General features: G+C 39.1%; 1 protein-coding gene and 1 long non-coding RNA gene across 2 annotated transcripts; both read right to left on the reverse strand.

Moving 5' to 3' along the window:
• Nucleotides 1-1,505: 1,505 nt before the first annotated feature.
• Nucleotides 1,506-25,401, reverse strand: LOC144367173 (zinc finger protein 354C-like). The gene is made up of 5 exons (XM_078022612.1): nt 25,363-25,401; nt 24,041-24,318; nt 18,775-18,899; nt 18,425-18,523; nt 1,506-1,616 (listed from the first exon to the last, which is right to left on the reverse strand). Exons 1-5 carry the CDS (start codon nt 25,399-25,401, stop codon nt 1,540-1,542), a joined length of 618 nt encoding a protein of 205 aa, XP_077878738.1. The 3' UTR covers nt 1,506-1,539.
• LOC144377878 (uncharacterized) lies at nt 20,087-23,818 on the reverse strand. Its single transcript, XR_013439113.1, has 2 exons — nt 22,966-23,818; nt 20,087-20,507 (listed from the first exon to the last, which is right to left on the reverse strand). It is a non-coding gene; the product is annotated as an uncharacterized LOC144377878 (long non-coding RNA).
• Nucleotides 25,402-25,689: the final 288 nt, after the last annotated feature.

Here is a 25,689-nt window from a genome sequence, read left to right on the forward strand (position 1 = left end):
TGTTTAGTAGGCTGAGAATTGGCTAGCCATAGGTGCAAGAGACTTCAAATTCCTCTGGCATTTTGTTTTTGTCTTCACTTTAACTTTAACTACTTTTCCACAAGGAGGGTCTGCGTCTTGTGGCTCTTTCTGTGTAATCTAGTGTTATACTGGACTATTTGTATGAGTGAAAGTTGTGGAGTGCATTCTACACCTTCCAATTAAGTCTGAGTGTCAGTGTGCTCATGTAGTAGCTGGGACTTGCTCAGGTGTCCCTCTGATGGTACAGCTTTTTGCCTCCTTGCCTTTCTTTCTTGGTTGCAACATCCCCAAATCTGTCCTTGAAGGTTAGAGGGAGAAAAATGGAAGAAATGTCCTTCCCCCAGTTAGCCTAAGAATCTGGCAAACTCTCCCCCTGCTGGACTGTAGTTCTCTTCCCCACCCCCCACCCACCTGGTGGTGAAGACTGGGTGTATTTCTTCTTTTTATTTTGTTGGTTGTTCAAAACATTACATAGTTCTTGATATATCATAATTCACACTTTGATTCAGTGGGTTTTGAACTCTCATTTTTACCCTGTATACAGATTGCAGAATCACATCAGTTACACTTCCATTGATTTACATATTGCCATACTAGTGTCTGTTGTGTGTCACAACAGTTACTCACCCACTGCAGAGCTGATATTTCTCAGATCATCACTATGTGAATATAGTTGGATTCCTGGAACCAAGTGGAATTCAATCTAGTTTGCAATGGAAGTATGGTGGAATCCCATAAGACTGTGGGCCCCAGCAGGTTCTCACACTTTCAATCTGTTACATACTCAACATCTGGCAATTCATCAAAATTACCATTTAAGTTTTCCCACCAGTTTAAGGCTCCAGTAGTTTCAGTTCCAAACAAACAGATTTCAGCTATTTCTGCGTATGCCTTTATCAACAGATTACAGTGTTGTGACCTCAGTTCTCAGAAACATAGAAATGATTGGGGACACATGGATGCCAGTGATGGGAACATGAGTATAAGGGAATAATTCTATAAAATGGGCCCACTGTGTTGACCCCCACATGCTTTTTTTTCCAAGAAGCAATTTACTTGAAGCTCTGCCTGGCTTAAGTGGACAGTTATGTCACATTCCTCAGCAAACTATCTGTTATCTGCAGGAGAAATGCAGGCCTGAAATAATGTCACAATTTACCCACAGACCTTCCTGGCTTTAAGAATTTATGGTTAAATATCCAAGTTAGAACTGTCAGCATGGGCCAAGGTGACCTAGAGTTGTCATGGCAGTGGGGACTTGAAAGTCTGATGTCAATCTGTTGTCAGTCAAAAGTCAAGAGGTGGACTTTGGCGGGACTCTCTGGAAATTTCTGTGGAATCACAAATAAAACTTAAGTGCAGGAGAGGCACACTGTCCCCCTTTCCCTTGAGGGTGTCCTCTTTCCTAGTCCTAATAAACTCATTGCCTGTTACTCTGAGCAACATGTCTAAAATCTTTATAATTTGATCACAAGAGTCAGTGCTTCCAAGTGCTGGTGTCTTTTTTTTATTAGTTGTTCAAAACATTACAAAGCTCTTGACATATCCAGTGGGGGTGTCTTCATGTGGCTTCAGTTTTTTAGAAGGTTCCATTCCTGTAACAGAAAGAAACTATTATTGATTTTCAGTTTGACCAACTTTTTCTGTTGTAAGGAGGAGTGATGACTTCCAAGATGTTTACATATCAGGGCTGAAACTCTAAGTCCCAATAAGTTTTGAATCAAGAAATTCTGAATGCCAACAAAATAACAAAAATCCTTTTAACTGCTCAGTTTAAATGCTGAATTAAGGAAACAAATTCCAGATGATTGGACCAGTGTTAATAGGAGGCTAACAGGTGTCTGTTTAGCATTATGCAGAAATGCAGAATCCAGGAAGGACAGCCAACACTTTTTACAGAATCTTTTATACTTTGCTTTAATTTTGACTAAAAATTATTTGCACTTTTATGCATCTACCTAAATTTGTCCTCAACCAAAGTGGTACAATTTTACTTCACTTAACTCAATTAAATGTGTTTCTGAAAAAATTTTGTATTGCTTCTGAGGTCTCATCTGGAAGGAATAAAATAGCCTACCAAGCAAGATTTTTCAGGAGTAAAGCATCACTCAGAGAAATTTTTCCTCTTATTTTTCCCCTTATGGAGCTATTTGTAAAAAAAAAATAAAATAAAAATGATGAGGCATTTTAAATCTTTAATAATCTCAATAATAGTAAGAAGAGCTATTACATTTTATTATTGCAGATTTTTTTTCTAGCACTTGAAAATTTGTTTGCAATTTCAAAATCAGAGAGAATACCTTTGGTGTGTTCAGCTGGTCATTTGTCCTGGAAAGATTGAGGAGATGAAATATAGTGTGGAAGGTCATTACAACTTCTGCTGTGATTATTTTATTTTCATCTGAATTTTTTAAATCAGGAAATTTGTTACATTATCCATTTCTACAGGACAAATTGAGGAAATCATATACCTCTTAGCTTAGCTATTAGTGTATGCTGGAGTATACATCTGACTAGCCATTGTTTTTGATTCTAAATAAACAACTGCATATTGAAGAGCTTCAAAGGATTTTCCCTTCATTCAACAAAAACCCAAAGTTTTTAAAATTAATAAAAAATTTGCACTTGAATTTGAGATCCAAATATACACAAATAAAAATAGATAATAGGGTAGATGTAAAGTTAAGTGTTTTTACCAAAATATGTAAAATAGATTATAACAATCATTGCAAGAATTTAAAATACTGAGTTTAGTAGTCTCATTCATGAGGCTAACAGTAAATTAACAGCAAGTTGAACTGTTGAAATGGTTGCAGACTTGCAAACTCAACCATAAATTAAACTTGATATGCAGAAAAGTTGAGCTTCACGTGTTCCTGCACAGGAGAGCTGCACTTGCAAGAACAGTCTCTCTGAAGAAAGCCAAATCTGATCTTATCCAAGGTTCCTAAAGTTCAGTATCCAGGATTGGTGGATTTTTAGAAGCAGGAGCGTTTATAAACAGACCGATTTTCAACTGTGTTAATGTGGTCACTAGAATAGGGTATTGACTGGTGTCCTTTCAGGAACATGGTTTCTGAAGTGAGGTCCTTTCTGATTGTTGAGTAGAAGCATGAAACTGATGATGGTCTTTCAGAAGCTAGAGGTTGGCATTAACTTCCTAACTTTCAGAAGGAGGTCCACTGGAATAAGTCTGGCCCTGGTTTTAGAGCATGTGTGCTGTTTGGACATCTAATTATTATTAATTACTTGTTTACAACTTGGGACTTTGGCCAAAACAATATTCTTATCCTTTCTTTAAGATGGAAAGCAAGTATTTTCAACTCTCAGTTCTCGTTCATCTTTCCTTAGCCAAACATACAGAAGACACCATAATTGCTCAGATCACTTGGTAGAGGTGATTTCAGCTTGTGTTGCTACTTAGGTGATTTAAATGACAATTACAGAGGCAGAAAAATAGCTCTAACTGCTGATTTTTTACTAATTGGAAGAAAATTTCTGAATACATTTAGGGTGTCCTGACAGTGCAGGATTCAAGATGTAATCATTAAATATAGGACATCTGTCTGGCAGCCTTATCTGTGGGCCAGATTAGCTTTCTTGTCACTCAACACCCTCTCCTATTTGCCTGGGATAACCCTGTTTATTCTAATAAAGGATCATTTGTCTCCTATTCTTCATCCATGCAGCACTTGCTTGAATTTGTATTCTCATTCATTTATCACTTGAATCACAATAGTCTAATTTTCTAGGCATCAGTCTATCTAGGTTTCTTTAACCTCCTCCTAAATTGATCCTCTATATATTGTTGCTGAACAAATTTCCTTGCTTGATAGTAATATAATTTTATTTATTTATTTTTACTACTAGGATTGAACCCAGAAGGGCTTTACCACTGAGCCACATCTTCATCTCTTTTTAAAAATTTGAGACACGGTCTTGCTAAGTTGCTTAGAGCCTAGCTAAATTACTGAGGCTGGCTTTGAACCTGTGATCCTCCTGTCTCTGCCTCCAGAGTCACTGGGATTCCAGGCATGCCCCACACATTTGGCTGAATATTAATTTTAGGATAAAACACAAGTTCCTTACCATGGCAAATGAGGCCTTTTGTTATGTGGCCTCTGCCTTCTCCTCAGGCTTTAATATCTTTTATTCTTCTGCTCACTAGCTCTACACACGTTTCCTAATGTGCCATATTACTCACCTGTACTCTTGCACATGTAGTTTACTTATTTGAAATGCTTATCTCACTTTGCAAGAGTTTTTATCATTCCAAAATTTGGCTCAGGCCTCATTGCCTCTGCAAAGCTTTCTTTGATATCTCCAGGCCCCCTACAGCTCTTTTTTCATCTGGTGCAAAACTTTACAACATTCTTGCACTGCAACATATTGTCATAATTAAACTGTTCTGTCTGATAAAACAAGCAGTTATATACAGTGACACATTTCCCTATTCCTTTGATAGTCCCTCAACTCCTTTCTCTTCCCCTATTCCATGGCTTCTTGAAGGAAGGTCTGTGCCTTTCTTCTTAAAATTTGCAATGTGTAATACACTACACATCTCGAAGCAGGGATTAAAAAAAATACTGGGTTTTGGGGTGTAGCTCAGTAGTATATAGTGCTTGCCTAGTATGCAGGAGGCCCTAGGTTTGATCACTAGCATTTGGAGGGAAAAACACCAAGTTTATAAAATAATTTATAAAATAATATGACAGTCTATTTGGGCTGCTATAACAAAATATCCAAGACTGGGTAACTTTAAACAATAGAAACTTCTCACAGTTGAGGCTGGGAAGTCCAGGATTAAGGTGCTAGTCAGTTTCTGATGAGGGTCATCTGGTTCAAAGATGGCATCTGCTGCAGTCTGGCTGGGCACAAAATCACAAGCCACTCACAGCCTTGTAGATTCAAACAGCAACTCTTTATTCCCGAACTCACACCGGCACCCTACAAGCACGTTCTGGGGAAATCCACACCTCCACTGGGCTCTGTATGCCAAAAAACTCTCTGAATCCCAAGAGAACTCAAGGGCAACTCAAGGAATGGAAGTGCCTGCAGCAGCAGGATACGCCCTATTCCCAGCAGGGTACACCTTAAACCTGGAACCGCCCTAAACCCAAGGAGCGGGATACTCCGTAATCCCAACAGGACACACCCTAAACCTGGATCTGCCCTGGTCCTTGAGCAAGGTCACCTTACATGCAATGTCACTGCAAATGACCTGGGTCATGCCATGTATCATTCTTACTTGGCAATGGCTCTCAGCAGGCATCCTCTGATTAAAGGACAGAGGAAGTTACACCAGGGTTATATTTTTTTGGTATCGTTGATTGAACCCAGGGGTGCTTAACCACTGAGCTATGTACTCAACCCTTTAAAAAAAAAAACAACTTTATTTTAAGATAGGTCTTTCCAAAGTTGCTTAGGGCCTGGCTAAGTTGCTGAAGCTGGCTTTGAACTGGTGATCCTCCTGCTTTCAGCCTCCCAAGCTGCTGAGATTACAAGTGTGGGCCACCTCACCAGGTCTGGGACTATCTTATTAGGGCATAAATTCCATTCACAAGGACTCCACTATCATGACTTAATCACCTCCCCAAAGGCCCTACTTCTTAATATAACCTCAGAGGTTAGAATTTCAACATAAGAATATTTTGAGAAAGAGCATTCACACCACAGAAACATTTTTCGAGCTTTTGAGTTGCTTAGAGCCTTGCTAAATTACTGAGGCTGGCTAAATTTTATTTTATTTTTTAATGAAAAAACCTCATAGTAGCTTTAAAATTAAAATAGTTGCCTATTTTGTATTTAATACCCCTAGGTGACAGCTCACAAGATATTAGTGGGTATATCTTCATAATAAATAATTTCAAAGCAATAATTTTTTTTCTTAAAAGAAAAATTAGGTGGAAATTTTCAATTCACAGTAATTACTAAATCAGAGACCAGATTTTTCTTTCTCTTTTAATTAAATCTTTTTAAAAATTTTTTTAAGATATACATGGATACAATATCTTTATTTTGTTTATTTATATTTATGTGGTGCTGAGGATCGAACCCATGGTCTCTCATGTGAGAGGCAAGCGCTCAACCACTGAGCCACAATCCCAGGCCCTGAAATCTTTTTTTTTATTTTAAATGAAATCCATGTGCAAAGTTTGACATTAAGACAAGAAAAGGATAAATCCCAGAGAGTGAGAGGTAGTTTATAGCTTATTTTAATCTTTTATTTTGGTCCTTTTCATTAAAAATGTATAATTTCTTTGATTCATTCACTTATATGCTACTAAAATATTATAAAAATTATCACCAGAGTAGAGTTTGGTGTTTTTATGAGAAAACCAGAGAAATCCCTACCCACTTGATGTTTATGATGATCACATGTGATAGCTAGACTACACTGCTGTAGGAAACAGGAAAATCAAACACCTTTTATTTTACAAATGCCCAAAGTTAGTGTTTCCACTTATGAATTCTCAAGTTATTTTAAAAAGTGACAGGTATGAATGTTTTCCTTTTAGCTATTACATAATCAAGATTTGTCCATGAGATTTGATAGCTAATGGACACTAAATGATTATGGGCTTTTTGAATATCCACTACATTTATTACATCACCCTTGAAGTATGTATTCTCTGATGAGCTTTGGTTTAAGGCTTTTACACATGCAAATCTACTTTCTAGGGTTCTTCCTCCATATGGATTTTATACTGATTAGTAAGGGGATGACCTGTGGTTGAAACATTTCTCACATGTGTTGCACTCATAGGGTTTCTCCCCTGTATGAATTCTCTGGTGTGCAATACGTGAGGAGCTTTGTCTAAATGTTTTCCCACAAGTATTACATTTAAAGGGTTTCTCTCCTGTATGAATCCTTCGATGTTGAATAAGGGCTGAACTTTGGCCAAATGATATCCCACATTCCCCACATTGATAAGGTTTCTCTCCAGTATGGATTTTCTGATGATTACTAAGGAATGAGTTACACCTGAATGTTTTCTCACACTCATTGCATTTGTAGGTCTTTCTCCAGTGTGCATTCTCTGATACTGAATGAGAGCTGAACTCTGCCTGAAGGCTTTCCCACACACTTTACATTTACATTGTATCTCTCGGTGTGAATTCTCTCATGAATGATAAGAGTTGAATGGGAACTTAAGGCCTTGCCACATTCATTACAATTATAAAACTTCTCACCAATATGAATTATTGGATGTCTATTGAGTCGTGAAATAGATGTGAAGCCTTTTCCACATTCATTACATCGATAGGGCTTTTTGCCAGTGTGAATTCATTCATGTTGACTAAGTGATGCACTCTGACTGAAGGCTCTCGCACATTCACCACATTTGAAATGTTTCTCTCCGGTGCTAATTCTCTGATGACAACGAAGGGATTAACTAGATTTAAGGTGTTGCCACATTCGTTACACAAATATGACTTCTTTCTGGGATGAACTCTTTGACTAGGAAAGGATGTGTTGCAACCAGATGCTTTCCTACCTGGATTATATTTATAAGGGTTTTCTCCAGCATGGATTTTTCTGATGTATAAAATGCCCTGACCTTCAGATGAAGGACTTACCACATTCCTTACATCTATAAGATTTCTCCACAGTGTGGGTTCTTAGATGCTTATACAGGGATGTACTGAGAGTAAAGGCTTTCCCACATTATTTACATATCACAGAATTCAGCTTGTTGGATTAAGTGTGAAGAACCAATATATATTGATGCTATTAATGAAGGTCCTGGTATCTTGCAAAAAAAATATAAGAAGAGAAAAAATAGGAGAGTTAGGCAGTATAGGAAAAAAAATCAATGGAGTAGAAGTACAAGGTATGAAAGAAATGAATAAAATGAACCCATTTAAAGAGAGAGAGACAGAAGATATCAAAAGGGGAACACGAGTTAGAAAGTACAGTCTAGGATCAGAATCCAAAGAACTTCGCATGAAGAACTCCTAAAGTATCATCTCAACATTCCTTTTCTTTGTGTAAGTATTCCTAATCTGGAAAGTTTTCTTTCTTTTGTTTTATGCCCCAATTCCTTTGTACCCTTCAGATTGAATTCAAAAGCTAACTCTATGAGTCCTTGCTTGACTCTGAACTTTCATATTCTGTTCCCCTTATCCTAGCACTTACCAGAGTGTTTATACACATACATACCCACATATATATATATACACACACAAATGCATACACATACACTATATACACATTGTATGTATATACATACATATTGTATTATGTATCTATCTATATTTCTCTCCTTATAGATCACTTTACTGTTCTAAGTGTTCTTCATAAGCAGATCAGCACATCCTATCTTCCTATAGATCCTCTTGATAGCAACCCAAGTATACACAAAACTTGTTTTATTAATCTTTCTTAATTATTTACATATTCCTAGTTTCTAGAATGTTAGATATTTGTACATGCTAATTTCATACATTATACATTCACATACACATATTTTCAGCCCCTTGTAGAAACTTCTTTTCAGGACAGCACATGGGTGGTCAGGGAGGTTTTAGGGCCAGTTTGTACAGAATTACTGAGTTAATTTACAGAGGGGCCATAAGGAAGGCGTGAAGCCAAGGGTTGTGAGCTGGAAAGGCAGCTCATGCATCAATCCAGAAAAGCTATGCAGGGAGGGTTGAAAAGAGTCCAAGATCAACAGCAGGCAAGAATATAAAAATGTAAAGCAGGAATAACATGAAAAATGGCAAAGACCTGAATTTAATAAATATTTCAATTAGATAAAAGTACAATTCAGTAATTATTAAATTTTGTCAGAAGAATAATTGTATTTGTAGTTTGTCATTTTTCCCTAAACTAGACATTATTGTTTAAAGGGATTATTGCTGCTTTTTCTCTTTTTTTTTTTGGAAGTGGGGGTACCAGAGATTGAACTCAGGAGCACTTGACCACTGAGCCTCAGCCCCAGTCCTATTTTTTGTATTTATTTAGAGAAAGGGTCTCACTGAGTTGCTCAGCACCTTGCTTTTGCTGAGGCTGGCTTTGAACTTGTGATCCTCCTGCCTCAGCCTCCCAAGCCACTGGGATTATAGGCATGTGCTACCACACCTGGATGATTCTTGCTTCTTACTGTGTTTGAGATTCCTATTTGACATTTTCTTTCTCATTTTTCTTACATTCACACATTTTTTCTGCTTAGTGAACATTATATATTTTGCTTTTCTCTTTCTTAGATTTCTTCATGAATAACTCTTCTTCTCTTCCTGCTTTAAAAATAGTATTTCTAAAGGTATTGAATTCTCATATAGCACATCCCCCTTGACTGGTTTTATATTCACCCACACCCATAATTTTGGTGCTTATTATAAGGGAAAGAGAATTTTTAAATTCTCTGCTTAATATCTTCCTAGTTCCTATTGACCTAAGATATACTAAATTAAACAATCAGATTTTAATTCCTTATATGGGCCTAAAGTATTGGGAACACTTTCCCCTGTGTTTATTGGCATTGTTTATAGGTTTGTACATGTGCTGGGAAGAAAGCAGTAAGATTTTGCACTCTGGATTCTAGCTCATAAGGTAACAACAAAAACTGCCTTATGACTTAGTAGGCACTGAAGGGAGACAATGAAATAGTCAGTTATATAGATTATTCTGGAGAGCTGGGAAATGGTCAGAGCTGAAGATATTCATGTAGGAGATATCAGCATACAGATTTTATTTACAGACAAAGAATGGAGAGAAATTACTTGATTACTACAACATTTACAAGTTAAGAAAAAAAATTAGGACAGTATGATGTTCCAGAAGCCAAAGAGAATAAAAAGTATTCCAGGAAAAAGTGAATAATCAATTGCGGCAAATACCTTGAGGACTAAAAACCCTGACTATGGGCAAGATGGAGGCAGTGTAGAGCTTAGTACAGTCTTTTAGTGAAATAGTAAGGAACAAGGTCCTACTGGAGTATACAGAGAAAACAATGGCAAGTGAGAAAGCAAAAACATCAAATGGAAAATGTTTTTGAAAGTTTGGTTTAGAGGAGAATAAGGAAAATGAGACATGGACATTTTTATTTGTAATGAAAGTAATTATTGCTACAAGGGTCCATATCAATTGTGGTAAACTCATCCTAACACTAAAGTGCCAATGTCTTAGTCTCATATTTTCCACTGAAACAGATATGAGTCTTCGTTGAGGACATCCTAACTTCCTCATGATCCACTCAAAATTTGCTACAGCTCTACAAGTATGTCTCCTAAGGTGCAGTTCAACTTCTGTTCCAAGAATCAAGCACAGGCCTGAGCTACCTCATGAATAAGGTTAAAACTCAGGCCAGAAGTTTTGAGCTCAGAATGATCTTGCTAATGACCACCGCCATGATGAGTTCCTGTCACTAGGTCTAGATTATCCTCCCAGGGCTCTTCCTATACTGAGAGTGTCTCTTCAATCTTCTCTCCATCCCCACACCTCCTATGTGAAGGACAACCCTGAATTTTCTCTTTCTAGCCTGCCACTGACACTGAACTGTTTCTTAATTGTAGTTAAACATGTTAATAATTTTGAGAAAGTTCAGGTAAATTTCAGATAGCCACAGAATATTTTTGCTTAGTATATACTCCCTTTCCTCAGGGTATGGGCATCTTTCTGCCTTGCTGCCACCCAAAGCACACTTTTGTCTGTAAGTCCTTAATAAATTGCACTTGGTGCAATCCTCTGTCAGTCTCGCTTGTTCTTTCATCTTTCAGCACCTTCTATCTTCACAGCTGGTTCTTGAACATTGGGTTTTACCAATAATTCCTTTTCAAAGCTTTTTTCCCTATGTTTCCCAGTTCAAAACGACATCATAACAATTTCAATGACTTTTTCTATAAATGTTTGGTTTCAATTTGAAATCTTTCCCCTGCATTTCAAGTCTAGGCAGTCAACAAGTTCTCTTAAATCCCATTAGGTGAAAGACCTCCAACAGCCATTACTGTTGATCAGAATTTCCTTACTCTACAGTGACAATTGCTACTGATCTTCAATTTGTTCCTTTGACCCCAGTATCTCACCTTTCTAGTATTATTTCCCACTGGATTTACCTTCTTAATACAGAAAGCTCATCTTGCCATTTCAAAAAGTATTCATTGCTCCTTACTTTATTCATTTATCAAATAGTTAAAAGGTACCTAGTATATGTTAGGCTATAACGTAGGTACTGGTAATCTACAGTATACTACAGATCCTGTAGTGAAAAGAAATAGTTAATTTCTTCAAGGAGTTTATAGTTTGGCATAGAAATAAAGAAATGAATACACAATTACAACACAATGTGATCATTTCTACAACAAACACGCAAGGTAGAAATGGATGCAAACATGAGCTTAGACCACCATCAAAACTATCCTTAGATGATGGTGGGTGCAAGTAGACAAGGGATGCAGATACTGTTTAGAGTTTTCTGATATCTAAGATGAGACTTTAAAGGACCAGTCATAGGAATAGATGGGGGTGAAGTTATCATTAGTCTTTGAACCTATGTCAACCTTCCAGATTTATTTCCTGAAGTGTCCTTCCCCACCTTATTCTTCAGCCAGATTCATAAAATGATCCAAGTCATTTCTATAAAAATGTTGCTTGTATTTGCAGTCTTACAAAGTTTCTAGAGTTAGAGAATGAAGGAGCTATATGCAGGGAATTATATATATATCACCATGATAGAGGGTAGGATGGCACATTTGTAAACATCCTCCAGATGTTTATGTTTCTGGAAAAGAGAAACATTCAGAAATTGTATGGTTGGTACCTAATTTAAAAAAAATAATTGCGGAAAATTTGCAGCAATATAAAAGAGCAAACTTTACAATGAAACTTCAAGCAAGTTTCAACCACCACTAATACTGTTCCATCTATATATTATAATGGGTTGATTTGTCACATCCCCTAAATATGTTACAGTCCTAATTTCTAGTACTTGAGAAGGTAACCTTGTTTGGAAATAGGGTCTCTGCAGGTTTGATCAAATTAAGATGAGGACATTATTGTGGTCCTGAATCCAATATGACTAGTGTCCTTGGAAAATGGCAAAATCTGGCCATTTTCCAGGAATGCATGGCAGAAAAATGAGGATGCAATGTGAAGGTAGAGGAGTTAGGACTGATGCAGCCAGGAGCCAAGGATTACCAAGGACGGCTGGCAACACTATGAGCTAGGAAGAGGCAAGGAGGGAAAAACCCAGTTTCAGAAGGAGCAGGGTTCTGCCAGTACCTTGATTTTGGGCCTCCAGAACTGTGAGACAATATATTTCTGTTGTTTTAAGCCACTTGGTCTGTGGTAATTTATACAGCCATAGCAAAATAATATAAACCCTTACCTCTCTATCTCAGACATCAATTGTTTCATGCATAAGTGTGTCAAAGTTACTCTTATCGCTGTCACTGAAATGCACACTATTGTTTGTAATTATTTTTATACTTAGGATATAAACTACAAATAATGAAATTGCTGTGATGTAAAGGAATTTGAAATAATTATCTATGTTGTTAAACTAACCAACCCGAAACACAATTAGGGTAATCTGTTTCATTTTGCTCTCAACATCTGGGGGATACTTTTTCATTTTTAAATTTTACTTTATAATTTTTTGAAATGTCTTTGTATTTCCAAAGTGAAATTAAGAAAAGATATCTTAAAAAAATTCTAGATTCTATTCCTGATCCCTCATCCTCTTACTTCCTTTACCTTATAAAACCATTTTTATTGATCTGCTTTTATCCTTTTTTTCCTGTTTCTATCTTTTTTTAAAAAAATTATAAGTACATACATAATATACCTACTTTTTTGTGGTACTTCCTCAGCCCCTTCTTAGATGACAGTGGAATTTACAAAGATCCTCTTTATTTCCTTTATACAGCTGCAGAGAATTTCACTATGTGTACACACCAAAGTTTATTCAACTAGATTACTCTGATGAACCTTTGGGCTAACTCTAATTTTAATACATCAAAACTTTACATTGGCACTTGATAAAGGTATAGCTTTAAATAATTTCCCACATTGCTAATAACATTTATAAAATCCTAATCTCAAGTGGGCCTGCCTGCTGTCATTACCCAAAACTGCATGTAATCAAGTCCAGATGTTTTCCCAGTGGAGAAGAGAGCTGGCATAGAGCCAGTCCAGAGTGAGGAAGCTCTCTGTGTAGTGAACCAGAAAGAGTTTTAATATGCACCAAGTGAAAGGGGCAGAATAAGGTGTATTACATAGTATTTTTATCTAAATATATTCCTATATGTAGTGTATTCTACATTCATCCATTGCTTCTTCTCACTTACCCTTCTTCATATCCACTTTGGCTTTCTGCTCCTACCACCTAATGCCACTAAGACAAGACACTTTCTTCGATTTTCTCCTAACTTACCTTCAGCAACACCTGACAACAATCCCTTGCTTTCCTTGGGACACTCTCTTCCTAAGCTTCAGTGACCTCATTACCTGCTCTTTTAAGTCATAGAGTTCCTTAGGGTTTTGTTCCTGGTGACCAACTTTTCTCTCTTTATTTGTTTCCACTAGCTAGCTTCAATTACAAACTTATACTCTAGCCAAGAATACTCTATTCGCCACACACACTTCCAGATTATCTACTCAAAACAGCAACTCAGATGCTTTAATGACACCTCAAAGTTAATATGCATAGAACCAGATTTATGATCACTTTGTCCAACCTGTTTAATCCCTGGATTCTGTAAATGTCACTATTCTCAATCAAATCCTCAAGAAGCAGCTTCTTGTTCCCATCATCTCATCAACTACCAAGACTTTTTTATTTGACCATATTCCAAATCCATCCACTTCTTATTTCTACTGCTACCATTCTATTATGCATCTTGCCTTTGATGGTACCAAACTCTCTCCAATTTATTCCTTCAGTACATCTATACTTGACCTCACTATGGATTCATTCTTCTCTACCTGACTGCCTGAAATGCTTCGCCCCTACCACCTAACATCACTAAGACTTCAGTGTGGCTCAATATTCACTCCTAGCCTTTTTCTTCCTCTTACTGTAACCTAAGCTTTCTCCCTAGTTTATCTTAACCTCACTCATTGTTTTAATTATCCTATATGGACCAGGTTCTTGCAAATTTACATTTTATACTCAGTCCTGACATCTCCAGTTGGATAACTGGGCCAACTAAAGACAACTGAATTTAATTAATTCCAAACCAAATTCGTACTATCTCCCATATTTGATCTCCTTCCAGTGAATAGTATTTTGTTCTTTCCAGAATGAGCCACCAACTAAGCAAGTATCCCTAATAATTCCATCTCCTTTATTTTTCTTATCAAATCCATTTCTAAGTCCTATTTTTACTTTCCAGATATCTTTGGAATTGGTTTGCTTCTTTCTATGTCCATCAGAACTAACCTAGTCTTAGTCATTTCTGCATTTACTATAAAGCTGGAAGTCCACTCTGGCCAGCCACTATTTTAGAAAACAGGGAAGTGGGAATGAATGAAAGAGGCAATTCTGCATAAGAGAGCTAAAAATGCAAAGAAAGAGACAGATTATAAATAAATATGTACTATTATGCAGTGATAAGCATGCTGAGGGGAAGAAACCTGTGGGATATGAGGAAATGAGTCATCAGGAAAAAGAATGGGTATCAGACAGGAAAAGTAAGTGCAAAATCCCAGAGGTGAGAGCCAGGGTGATTAGAGTTATTGCATAAAGGGAAGAGAAGAAGTAGATGAACGTCAAGAGGCTAGACCATTATAGGTCTCTAAAGGCCACAATGAAGATTCTTGATTGGACTCCATGGGATGGAAGCCTCTAAAGGTTTTGAGCATGCAGCAATATGACATAATTTACTTTTTAAAAAGATCCCTTTGATAGCTACAAAGGAAAGATAAGTTGATGGCAGCAGGGAGAGGTACAGGGCCCATGTATGGGTCTTTGTTGGAGGACAGGGGGACAGCAACAGCACTAATTCATACATATTAAACAGGGCTGCAGAGCACTGTGACTCCACTGAAACTATATAAGAAGTTGCTTTTTAAAACCACTGCATAGCACTTTGGTAGGGCTGCTGCTAATCTGTTGAGCAGCTTGTGCAAATCAGGAAAAGACGCTTTTCCTTCAGGCAGATGCTGCCCAGGCAAACCTCACTAGAGCATAGCAGGTAACGCTTGAGGTGATCACCATGTATTTCAGTCCATCTTAGATGACTTCTTGCTTTTAGAGGACAAAAGAAGAGGAAACAATGGGAAGAAAATATTATCACTGCATGGAATCTAATATTTTTACATTTGGGTAGGAACCAAAGTTAGGAGCTGTACAAACAAGTTTAACTCCATTATTCTTAATACAACTATTCTAGAAAAGCACAACCTCAAAAGATTATGCTTTTGGTTCATATTCTAAGCACGAGACCCAAATCAGAGATGCAGACCCTTTGAGCCATATCCTCCTGTCTTTTAACTTAAACTTAGAAAGCCAGGGATGACACATTTGTTTTCTCATAAGTTTTTTTTTTTTTTTTTTTTTTTTGGCAAGGGGAAGGGGTTGTTCCTATTTATTAACAGTTCCGAATTGAAAAGTAACTTTGTAAAGTGCATTCTGAGGCTACCGGAGGTTCTAGGGAATCCTGCTCTCAGAGCATGAGCTTTTCTGTAACTGATTTTTCAAGGGATAGGATTTTGGTTCTGGCTGAAAGTTAATTATAACAGTAAGTACTTCCAAGAACATGCAGGTCCTTCAGCTGTGCTCTTGAGGAGTGAGCTCCTTTTGGGAAGGGCTGTTCAGAGGACTCTGATCTTTCCCACCAGAGTCAGGTCTCATATAATAGCCAGACTGATGCCTCCTAACTCTAAAGTTTCTCTGCTCTCTTATTTTTCTTTTTTTTTTTATTGGTTGTTCACATCATTACAAGGCTCTTGACATATCATATTTCAAACATTAGTTTCAAGTGAGTTATGAACTCCCATTTTTACCCCAAATACAGATTGCAGAATCACATCGGTTACACATACACATTTTTACATAATGCCATACTAGTAACTGTTGTATTCTGCTATCTTTCCTATCCTCTACTATCCCCCCTCCCCCCCATTTCTCTTTTTATCCCGTCTACTGTAATTCGTTTCTCTCCTTGTTTTTTTTCCCCCTTTCCCCTCACAACCTCTTATATGTAGTTTTTTATAACAATGAGAGTCTCTTTCCATTTCCATGCAATTCCCCTTTTCTCTCCCTTTCCCTCCCACCTCGTGTCTCTGTTTAATGTTAATATTTTCTTCCTGCTCTTCCTCCCTACTCTATTCTTAGTTGCTCTCATTATATCAAAGAAGACATCTGGTATTTGTTTTTTAGGGATTGGCTAGCTTCACTAAGCATAATCTGTTCTAGTGCCATCCATTTCCCTGCGAATTCCATGATTTTGTCATTTTTTAATGCAGAATAATACTCCATGGTATATAAATGCCACATTTTTTTTAATCCATTCATCCATTGAAGGGCATCTGGGTTGGTTCCACAGTCTAGCTATTGTGAATTGTGCTGCTGTGAACATCGATGTGGCAGTATCCCTGTAGTACTGTTGGGGTGGTTTCTGGCAATTTCCAAAGAATTAATTTCTCCAGAATGAGGGTTAAAAGATAGACAACTGGGGTTTCCATCTCAAAAATTTCACCTTAACTGAGAAGAGAACTCCCCCAGCGTGGGCACTGTTGTACCAAGGCAGTCTGTCCCATGCTCTTCCCTGGGCTGGAACATGGGAGGCTGTCTCTGATCATCTGACTCAACTGTAGCCTCCTATGTGTCTCCTCTCTATGTTCTCAGGCTCCCTAAGTCAGTTGGAAGCTGCTTCTGTGGAGGGTGAACCTGTGCAGCTCCAGGAAACTCACAACTCTTCAGCCCTTCCCAGGCTCTCCAATTCTCAGACCAAATCCTGTTACAGGGCCGGGGCTCAGCAGGATCTGTTTCCACTGCTGTCTTCTGCAGTTTTTTCTACTCTTCTTGCTTGAACTGACCTTTCTCCAGACCTTCCCTGGGAACACTTCCTATGCCTCCACAAGCTCAAATCCCCAACCTTTCTTGGATGACAGCCACCTCTTCTGTTTCTCTCCTCTGATAATTTAACCTCAGATTTGGTCACAAAGTCCTTTCTCGATTAACCATCTCTCAAATGTTGGTTTCCTAGGATTCTGTTTTCTGCTCTGTTCCTTTACCTGGTCAACTTATCAAGGTGGCAATTACCCTTTTGAACTGGGGGTTCCCTGCCCTCTACTTGGAGTGCCAACCAGTCTGTCTCCCTTACATAACTGCCCATCTGTAACCTCTACCCATGTATGTTACATCTTAAATAAAAACCACACTGAATTCCTCAGATTCCCTTATCAAGCTGACTCCTCCTCCGCCCCCTGATCCTCACTAGCAGGTGCCTCTAGTCCAGGCCCACTGGCTTCCTGCCTGAATTCCCATGAATTCTGTGAGGCTTTCAACATCTAGTTTTGCCTCACTTCAATAATGCCTCCTAAGTGACCATTCTTATTAACTTCCAGTCAAGATACCTTCGTGAACATATTCTCTTTGTGAAAATTAAAACATTACAGGGAAACAAAGTCCCCTTTTATTAGATTCATTCCAAGAGTAACTGCTATTACCAGTTTAAGTGTGTCCTTGTAATTTTTGTGTTTTCTGAACCTTGCTCACAGTGCTTATTTGCATATTTCACAAACACTTAATATTCTTTAAATATAAATAGTAACATATGGTGATATTTTATAACTTGATGGGCCTTGCAGCTCCATCCACATTAGGGTGTTCTTTCTTTCTAAACTGTGACAACATTTGCCAGAGTAGGGACACATTATTTTTTCTTTAGCCATTCCTTTATTAAGGAACATTTGTTTCTAATTCAGACCAATTTTTCTAAAATATCAGGGATAAAAAAGTTTTTCTGCCTAAATTCCTCAAATATTTCTGGTCATCCATGGAACAGTTCAAATCTCTTAGAACTATACCACACTTACAGTGTGGCCCTTAGACAGCCTCCCATCTCATTTTCTTCCTTATCTCTTTCATACCTGCAGCTTCAGCTAAAATGAATTATTTATATTCCCTTAAATTACACTGTTTGTTGAATGAATACATAAAATGCAGCCCTTTTCAGAAATAACAGGAAAGAATAAAAAGAGCTCTAGAGAGATTCATTTTGTGAAATGATTATGGACAAAAAAGCAGAAGCAGGTGTCTAGGAACCTGGGCTTTCCCTTCCTCATCAACTTCTTGAGGCCTGAGAACTCTAAAGGAAGTTTCCCAACTAACACACTCCAAGCTGCGCCTTCTTGTGAACCAGACTGATACCTGCAGCAATTCCTCTCGGTGCTTATTTGTATATTTCACAAACACGTAATATTCTTTAAACATAAATAGTGCCACCCACTCACCAAGAGAGGTACTTCCAGAATTTTCTTTCTCTACCTTCCAGGAATCTTCTCCCTCCTGTAAAAGGGAGATCACCTTTGTTTTGATAAATGGGAGTCCTCCTAATAGAAAATAATTAAAATTTTAAAAACATAGAAGGAAGGTGATGGTTACCAAGACCACTTCCTCCATTCCTATACACAGGGTAATTCCATGCCTGTAAGGGGAACATGTTCTCAATGTTTATTTACAAAGATATGATTTGTATAATCATAAGGCAAACCTCAACTTTTTTGATGGCCAACAGCTTTTATTCAGGGAAGCAGGTGCTGAAGTCTAATTTCTGAACTGTGTCCAGAGGGGATGTCCTTACCCAGTGAGGCCAGGTTACTAAAGTTCTCCAGCATCACCTCCCGGTACAAGTTTCTCTGGGAAGGATCCAGCTTTTTCCACTCATCCCGAGTAAAGAGCACAGCCACATCCTTGAATGTCAGATACCTGTAAGAACAAGCTACTCCAGCTCACCTAGGACCAGCCCTCACATTCATGTAGATGGAGGAAATGGAGGAGGACAGGCTTCCATGAAATCCTGTTGATACTATTTATGGCATGGAGCTCCTAAAATCCACAGAATCTTCAAAAGTGATGAGTGACAAGTAACTTTTTGTATGCTAAGAATTGATGAAGGCTAGGGGCTAATAGTGAAGGTGGCCAATGATTTAATATATAGTGCCCGTGTTAATGGAGCCTCCAGAAAAACTCAAAAAAAAAATAATTTGGAGAATTCTTTGAGGGTGGCATACCATACCTCATTTGATGTACCTCTTTATTTGTATCCTTTCTGATAACTTATTTTTTATTGTTTTGGTGATAATTTTTATAATAAGCTGGTACATGTTTCATTAATTTTGTGAACTGCTCTACCAACTTAATAAAGGAGGGGGTTGCCAGGGAACACTAATTAATATCTGGTTGGTCATAACTGGCCTAACCTGCTGTCTGAATTGGGGAAAGTCTTTCAAAGCTGTGACCCCCAGGAAGACAGTGTCAAAATTAAATTAAATTAGGCTGGAGTGGTGGCTCAGTGGTAAAACACTTGCCTCACATGTATGAGGCACTGGGTTCAATTCTCAGCACCACATGAAAATAAATATATAAAATAAAGGTATTGTTTCCATATACAACTAAAATATTAAAAAAAAATTAAACTGAGTTAAAGGACACCCAGCAGATTCTGCTTCTGTAGCATTACTTGCTCTGTGGGTGAGGAATCTCCCTGTCCTGCCACTCCTAACAATGTTTCGAGAGTATAGTGGGAAAAACTGACTTTTACTATTCATGTTTTTTTTTAATTCTCTGAAATTTATACCATGAGCATGCAATATATGACAAGAAAAACAATTTATTAGTTTATGGAAGGAATATAAGAAATGATCTTTGCCCACAAAGAATTTACAATCCATATCGTACACAAAGAAAATGCATTAAATGATTTGAACAATGAAAGACAGCTGTGTAAAGGTTGTGGGTATAGTTCATCAGTAGGGTGTCTTGACATGCAAGAGCCCTGGATTAGATCTCTAATTCTGCAATACAACAAAACTGGCAGGACAGGTAAGAGCATATGCCATCTTCTATTTCAATCTTTATTTCAGAGACAAGGAAAATCAAGTGCAACCAAGAACTGAAATCACATGCTTTTACTAGAGGTAGCAGCAAGACCATAATTTAAGTATTCCAGTTGTGAATCCAGCACTCATTCTGGTCTTAAAGTTCTTGTCACTGAGTTTTATGTACCACATCACCCTGTACTAACCCATGGGCAGCAGATGAAGATAGGGAGATGCAGTAAGGGGATTCACCTACACACAGGGATGCAGAAAGTCTTTGGCAGAAGAACAATTTGGCCCTGTCCAAAAAAAATGGGAAAGGCTTAAAGAAAACAGAGCAGCTGAAACATACAATGGTGGATCCTGGCCATAGCCTCAGAAAATGAAACTCCACCATGTTTGCGAGTCCCTGGAATAGGTAGCTGGGTCTGTCCATACTCTGAATGACATACCAGAGAAGTGGCTGGTCCAAGCATGGATTGAAGGTCAGATGAACCTGAGAATGAACTTGGGTTACTTGATTTCTTTGAGCCTCAGTTTTCTCTTATGTCTATAAAATGGGGATGTTTTAGTCAGCTTTCAGTTACTCTAGCAAACACCTAAGGTGGTTTATTTTGGTTCACAGTCTTGGAAGTTTCAGTCCATGATTAGTCCTGATGTTTTTGGGCCTGTGGTTAACATGAAGGAGAGGAAGCCCATTCATCCAATAGCTGGGAAGAAAAAAAAAACAAAGAGGAAGAGGCCAGGGTCCCAGTATTCCCTTCAAGAGCTTCAAGTCAGGTCACACTTCCAGTGACCTAACTTCCTCCTACTAGACCCCACTTCCTAAAAGTTCTTCTGCCTCCTAATAGTACCACAGGTTAAGGGCCACATCTTAAACATATGGGTATTTAGAGACCATATTATATAGAAGATAATTGATCCAAATTATATAGGGTATAACTGCCATGCTGTTTGAGAATGAGAAATAACAAATGCAAAACCCTCAGAACATTCCCCAGCATGTTGGACACTTGCTGCGCCCCTCCCCTGACTCAGGCAATGGCAAGGCCCTACTGAGGTGGATGGCGCAAGGCGTCCATCCTCTGGAGGAGCGCAGTATGTTTCTGAGAATGGGCTGATTTGTTTTTGTATTCCTTTAATAAGTATAGTTTTGATTTCTCATATGACCATTAAGTATGAAGGAAAAATCATGACTTTCACAATTAATGCAACTACTTCTAAAGCATAGATCTGTTTGCTCTAAATGCAATGATTCAGCTGTGGAGTGTAAATTGTTAATTTCTAAAGAAAAACTCCCTGTATTCCTGTCAAGGAAGTTTTTGAGAAATTAAATTAAAATCTAGAGAAGGAAAATTAATGTTAAGAAGATAGATTAGTGCTTAGTACTGGGCAACTTGTTCTTGTTCCTGTGCAAAATGGTTTGTGCTCTTACTTTTGTTTGATTAAAAGTAATAACAAGTCAACCCCTTGCCGTAACCATGGCACCGGTTCCAGTCAGTAAGTCAAGAAAGAATAGTCAAGGTATAGGCCAATAGTTTGGGACATTTGTAACTATTATTAAAAGTTAACTAAGCAGAAACTGCTCAAAGCAAAACGCGAACTGAAAGTACAAATGCTTGCTTATGCATAAGCCAAGATACATTATTCTACTCTAATTGTAGCTACGTAATATTTTGTTTTGTTTGAATAATGATTCCTGTTTTGTAACCACAAAATACTGTAAGCCTGCCAAAATGAAAAGTATATATGATCAACTTCACAAGTAAAGATTGGGATCAACACCTTCACTTTGGTGTCTGTGTTGTTTCTCCACCCCCTCTTTCGCCGACTCCTCACCATCCGTTCGTCTCCTGAGACTCCCTGTTGGAGCTGGTCTCCGACAGACACTCAAGAAATACCAACTGTTAGTTAGTGTTAGATGAAGGTAAGTGGGAAGGGCTAGTATTTTCTGGGTCCTAGAAAAACTGTACAATTAAAAAAAATATGATGCTGGGGATAAAGCTAGGCAATTACTCCATGTCCAGTTTTTTACTAATTTCTATCCATGAAATTAATACTATTATTAATTTAGTATCATTCAGCTACCACAATAAGCATACACTGAGCAATTATTATGTGCCCAGCCTTGATCCAAACACTTTTTATGTACTAACTCATGTCATCCTCTCATCTATCCAAGGAAGTAGGCGTAGCTGTTATTTTGATTTTATAGGTGAGGCACTAAGAGGTGCAGTTATTTGCCCAAGGCCCACAAACAGTAACAAAGGAATTGAGTTAAAATGTGGCTATCTGTCTTGAGGACCCCACTCCTCAACCATAGCATGTGCTGGTTCTCTATCACCAACATCTCACAAGATCCTCATGGAAACCTCCTGCAGCTTCCTGAGGAGTATATTCTTGCCTTCAGAGAAAGAGACCTCATCACTGTGTGCCCTGCAACATAGCTATTTTTTGTTCAAAGGTTATGTCACCTGCATGGGGTACCTCCTTTAGTTTCCTAACATGGAGGAGAGAATGGCAAGTCAAAATCAGTTGACCTGAGAGTAAAAACTGGTACATGCAAACACTTGCTCAGAGGTAGGGGGGGAAAAAGCATTTTGCCAAGGGGAGGAAGGAAGACAAGAATGAGTGAAGGAGGGCCAGAAAGGAATTTTATCAGGTTTGCATGTTTGTTCTATCCCTAGTGTTGCATACTTGTGGCATCTAATCCTATCAAATTAGTAATCACACAATGGATTGAGATTAATGAATAAAAACGTGTTTAACAAGAAAAAAGTGTACACTAAACATGTATAAGTAAGGGCAGTATTCCTTACAGAATCCACCACCTGTGAGGGTGGACTAGCTACCCCAAGATCAAAGGACTTGTGCTCCAAATTCTGGTGAAAGTTATATTGTAAGTGGGAGGGAGAAAATCCACCCACTAAGAACAGAGATGGCAATGAGCTCACCTGGGACCTTGCTTCCCTTTGCTCAGGAGCCATGTCCTTTTTTGGGCTCTTCTCCCCAGGGTGGGTGCAGTTTCCAGAAGGCAGATGTAAGAGAAGAAAAGGAACCACAAGAAAGCCCCCTCTGCTTTCCACCCCTCAGAATCAGGAGCTCTGAAATTCTTTGAGACTCCCATGTGCCCAGAGAGGAAAGTCAGGAGCTGGGAGTGGACAAAATCAGAGACAAGGGCTGAGGCCATCCTGGGTCAGGGCTCCACTCTTTGTGACTCTGTAGCTTTCCAGAAGCAAGACTCAGAAAGACATGGGGCTTCAGCAGCAGCAGGGACTCACTGAGCCTCACCAAGTGCCAGGCACCAACAGGCTTACACTGTTCAATTCCACATAGTCAGCAGGCATTGCTAGCACTCCGTTTCACAGATCAGAAAACTGAGGACAGAGTGCACCAGTTCACACAGCCTATGAGAATGGCGCCAGGAATCAGGTCCTTGAGCATCTGCTCTAACATCACTGTGCACTTTGCAATTTTCCTCCAAAACTTCTACCCAAATTCCTCTGTCTCCTGTCAATGAATCAATTCTCAGATTTTAGAGAAAGCTGTTTCAGAAAAGGAAAACAGTGGTTTTCCTATGGAGGGAAGGGGGGTCAAGCGCAGAAACCAAAAACATGGGTACCAGTCTTAATTGTGCCATAGGGGCACCCTGCACCCGTCTCTTCCGTGAGACAGATCACGACGTCTGCCACCGCACAGTGCTGAAGCCATAGGGACTAAGCTCATTTTCTCACGCGTTCCAAAGAGGCCGGCAGGAAACCAAACGCTGGCAGGGCAAGGAAGAGTAGGGCAGGGAATGCGCAGTGGACAGACCTGGGTTAGCAGGAGGTGGGCCTGCCGCAAAAGCGGGCCAATAGCACCACCTGACACGCCGGAGGCGACATCGCGGGACGGCTAGCGGGGACAGGCGCTGGGGTGTTGCCCGAACCACAAAGGCTTCTCCGCGCACCTCGTGGGCCTGTTCCCCACGCCTGGGCGCCGCATCCTCCCCAGGCTCGGGTCTGCCTCCCGCCGCCCTCTGCCGCTCACCTCCCCAGGCTCTGGGCTTCTGGGGCAATGCCTCGCCGGGCGGTGCTCCTCAGGCAGGAAGGTCCGGAACTGTTTTGACCGCTGCCTGCCGGCAGGCTACCTAGCCCTGGCGTCACGGATCCACCAGCAAACTCCGCGCGGCTGCAAAGGTCCAGGCGTCTAGGGCTGGTGGAACAGGGTTGGCCGCTAACGCCTCTGGGAAATGAAGTCCACTTGGCACTCGAGAGTTCTGGGAAGTGTAGTTCTCCGCATTTTTTGAGGCGAGGCGCTGGCTGAATCTATCTGGTTCCCAGACCTCAGTTGAGTGCTCCCTCTAGTGTGCTGGGGTTCGCTGACTCCCTCCAAGAGCGAGGTCGAATCTTGGATTCCAAGAAGTGAATACTTCATGGAGGGCAGCATCTCCTATTCTTCATGTGTGTGAATGATGGTGTGGTCATCAGACACTGGCCAAGAACCAACCCATTGCAGTTATTCATCAAGAGGATATGGAACGCCTGCTATGAGCCAAGTCTTATTGTGAGCCATTTGAAATAACGTGGGTGAACAAACTGAACATCATTGGTTTGGAGTAACTTTTAGCCGGTAGGGAGCAAACAGTGTCTGTTTTCTGATGCTACAACCAAATTCTTAATGCTGGATACTTTATAAAGCAAAGATAATTATTTAATTCATGGATTTGGAAACTGGAGGACCAAGATTTTATTGGCACTATCTGTTTTACCTTTGATAAAGGGCACCTTGACTTCATCATAGCATGGTAGAGAAATGGGAAGGAAAGCAGTTCATAAGCAGAAAGAGCAGCACATGGGTGGCTTTGCTTTATAATAATCCACTCTTGGGAGAATAAACTCACTTCTCAAGAGCATTAATTGCTTCTGAAAGCAGCACCTCCAATGACATTATTATCTCACACTAGACCCAAATTCTTAGAGATTTCATTAAATCAACACCACCACTGTTGACTAAACTCTAGCACATAAACCACAGGAGGACAAACCACATCCAAACTCTGGTACCCCACATGGACTGGCCAGATATGCTGAAGTGACCACCTCTCTTCCAGAAATATGATTCTGTAGAACTTGTGTCTTTTTTTGCTCTAAACACACAAATTAGAACTCTTCACAGGAAACCTGCTTTGTAAGTTCCCTGGACCTGATAAAGGCTTTGCTCCATGGGTATTTTATCATAGCAAGAGGAAACAGAATAAGACAGTTAACAAACATACCTAGGCATTTTAAAAGAAAGAAAGCTTAGATGAGAGTTTGGACCTTAAATCTAAGATCAAATAGATATGACTTTTGGGCCATGCTCCTCCTGACCAAGCATTCAGAAATATCTTCTGGTCCAACAGCCATCATCCTGCCTGATGTCACACCATTATATTGTGTTACTCATTTTAAAAATACATATAAGGAGTAAAGCATGTCAGCTAGTCTGTATTAGACATTGCTTTTCAATGACAGTAGTTTTTTTAAGAAGTGCACACAACTCTTCCAGCAGCTGTTTTCTCTGATGTTTCAGGTGACAGCTCAGATGCAAGGAAGAAAGATTCACACTGACTTTGAAGCCCTAAGCCCCAACCACATCCAATGTCTCTTAACATGGGCTAAGAATACAGTGGTTCAATTTCTAGTGTCCTTGCCTGG

Source organism: Ictidomys tridecemlineatus, chromosome 1 (assembly GCF_052094955.1).
Source record: "Ictidomys tridecemlineatus isolate mIctTri1 chromosome 1, mIctTri1.hap1, whole genome shotgun sequence".
NCBI lineage: Eukaryota > Metazoa > Chordata > Mammalia > Rodentia > Sciuridae > Ictidomys > Ictidomys tridecemlineatus.

Bases quoted from the DNA above. Each gene is read 5' to 3' on its own strand.
- LOC144367173 (XM_078022612.1), bottom strand. From the start codon at position 25,401: ATGATGGCTGTTGGACCAGAAGATATTTCTGAATGCTTG. The intron at 24,319-25,362 runs GTCAGGAGGAGC...GGAACCAGATAG, and splicing joins AAGATATTTCTGAATGCTTG to ATTCAGCCAGCGCCTCGCCT. The intron at 18,524-18,774 runs GTAAGGACATCC...ATTTTCTATTAG, and splicing joins TAGTAACCTGGCCTCACTGG to GAGGACTCCCATTTATCAAA.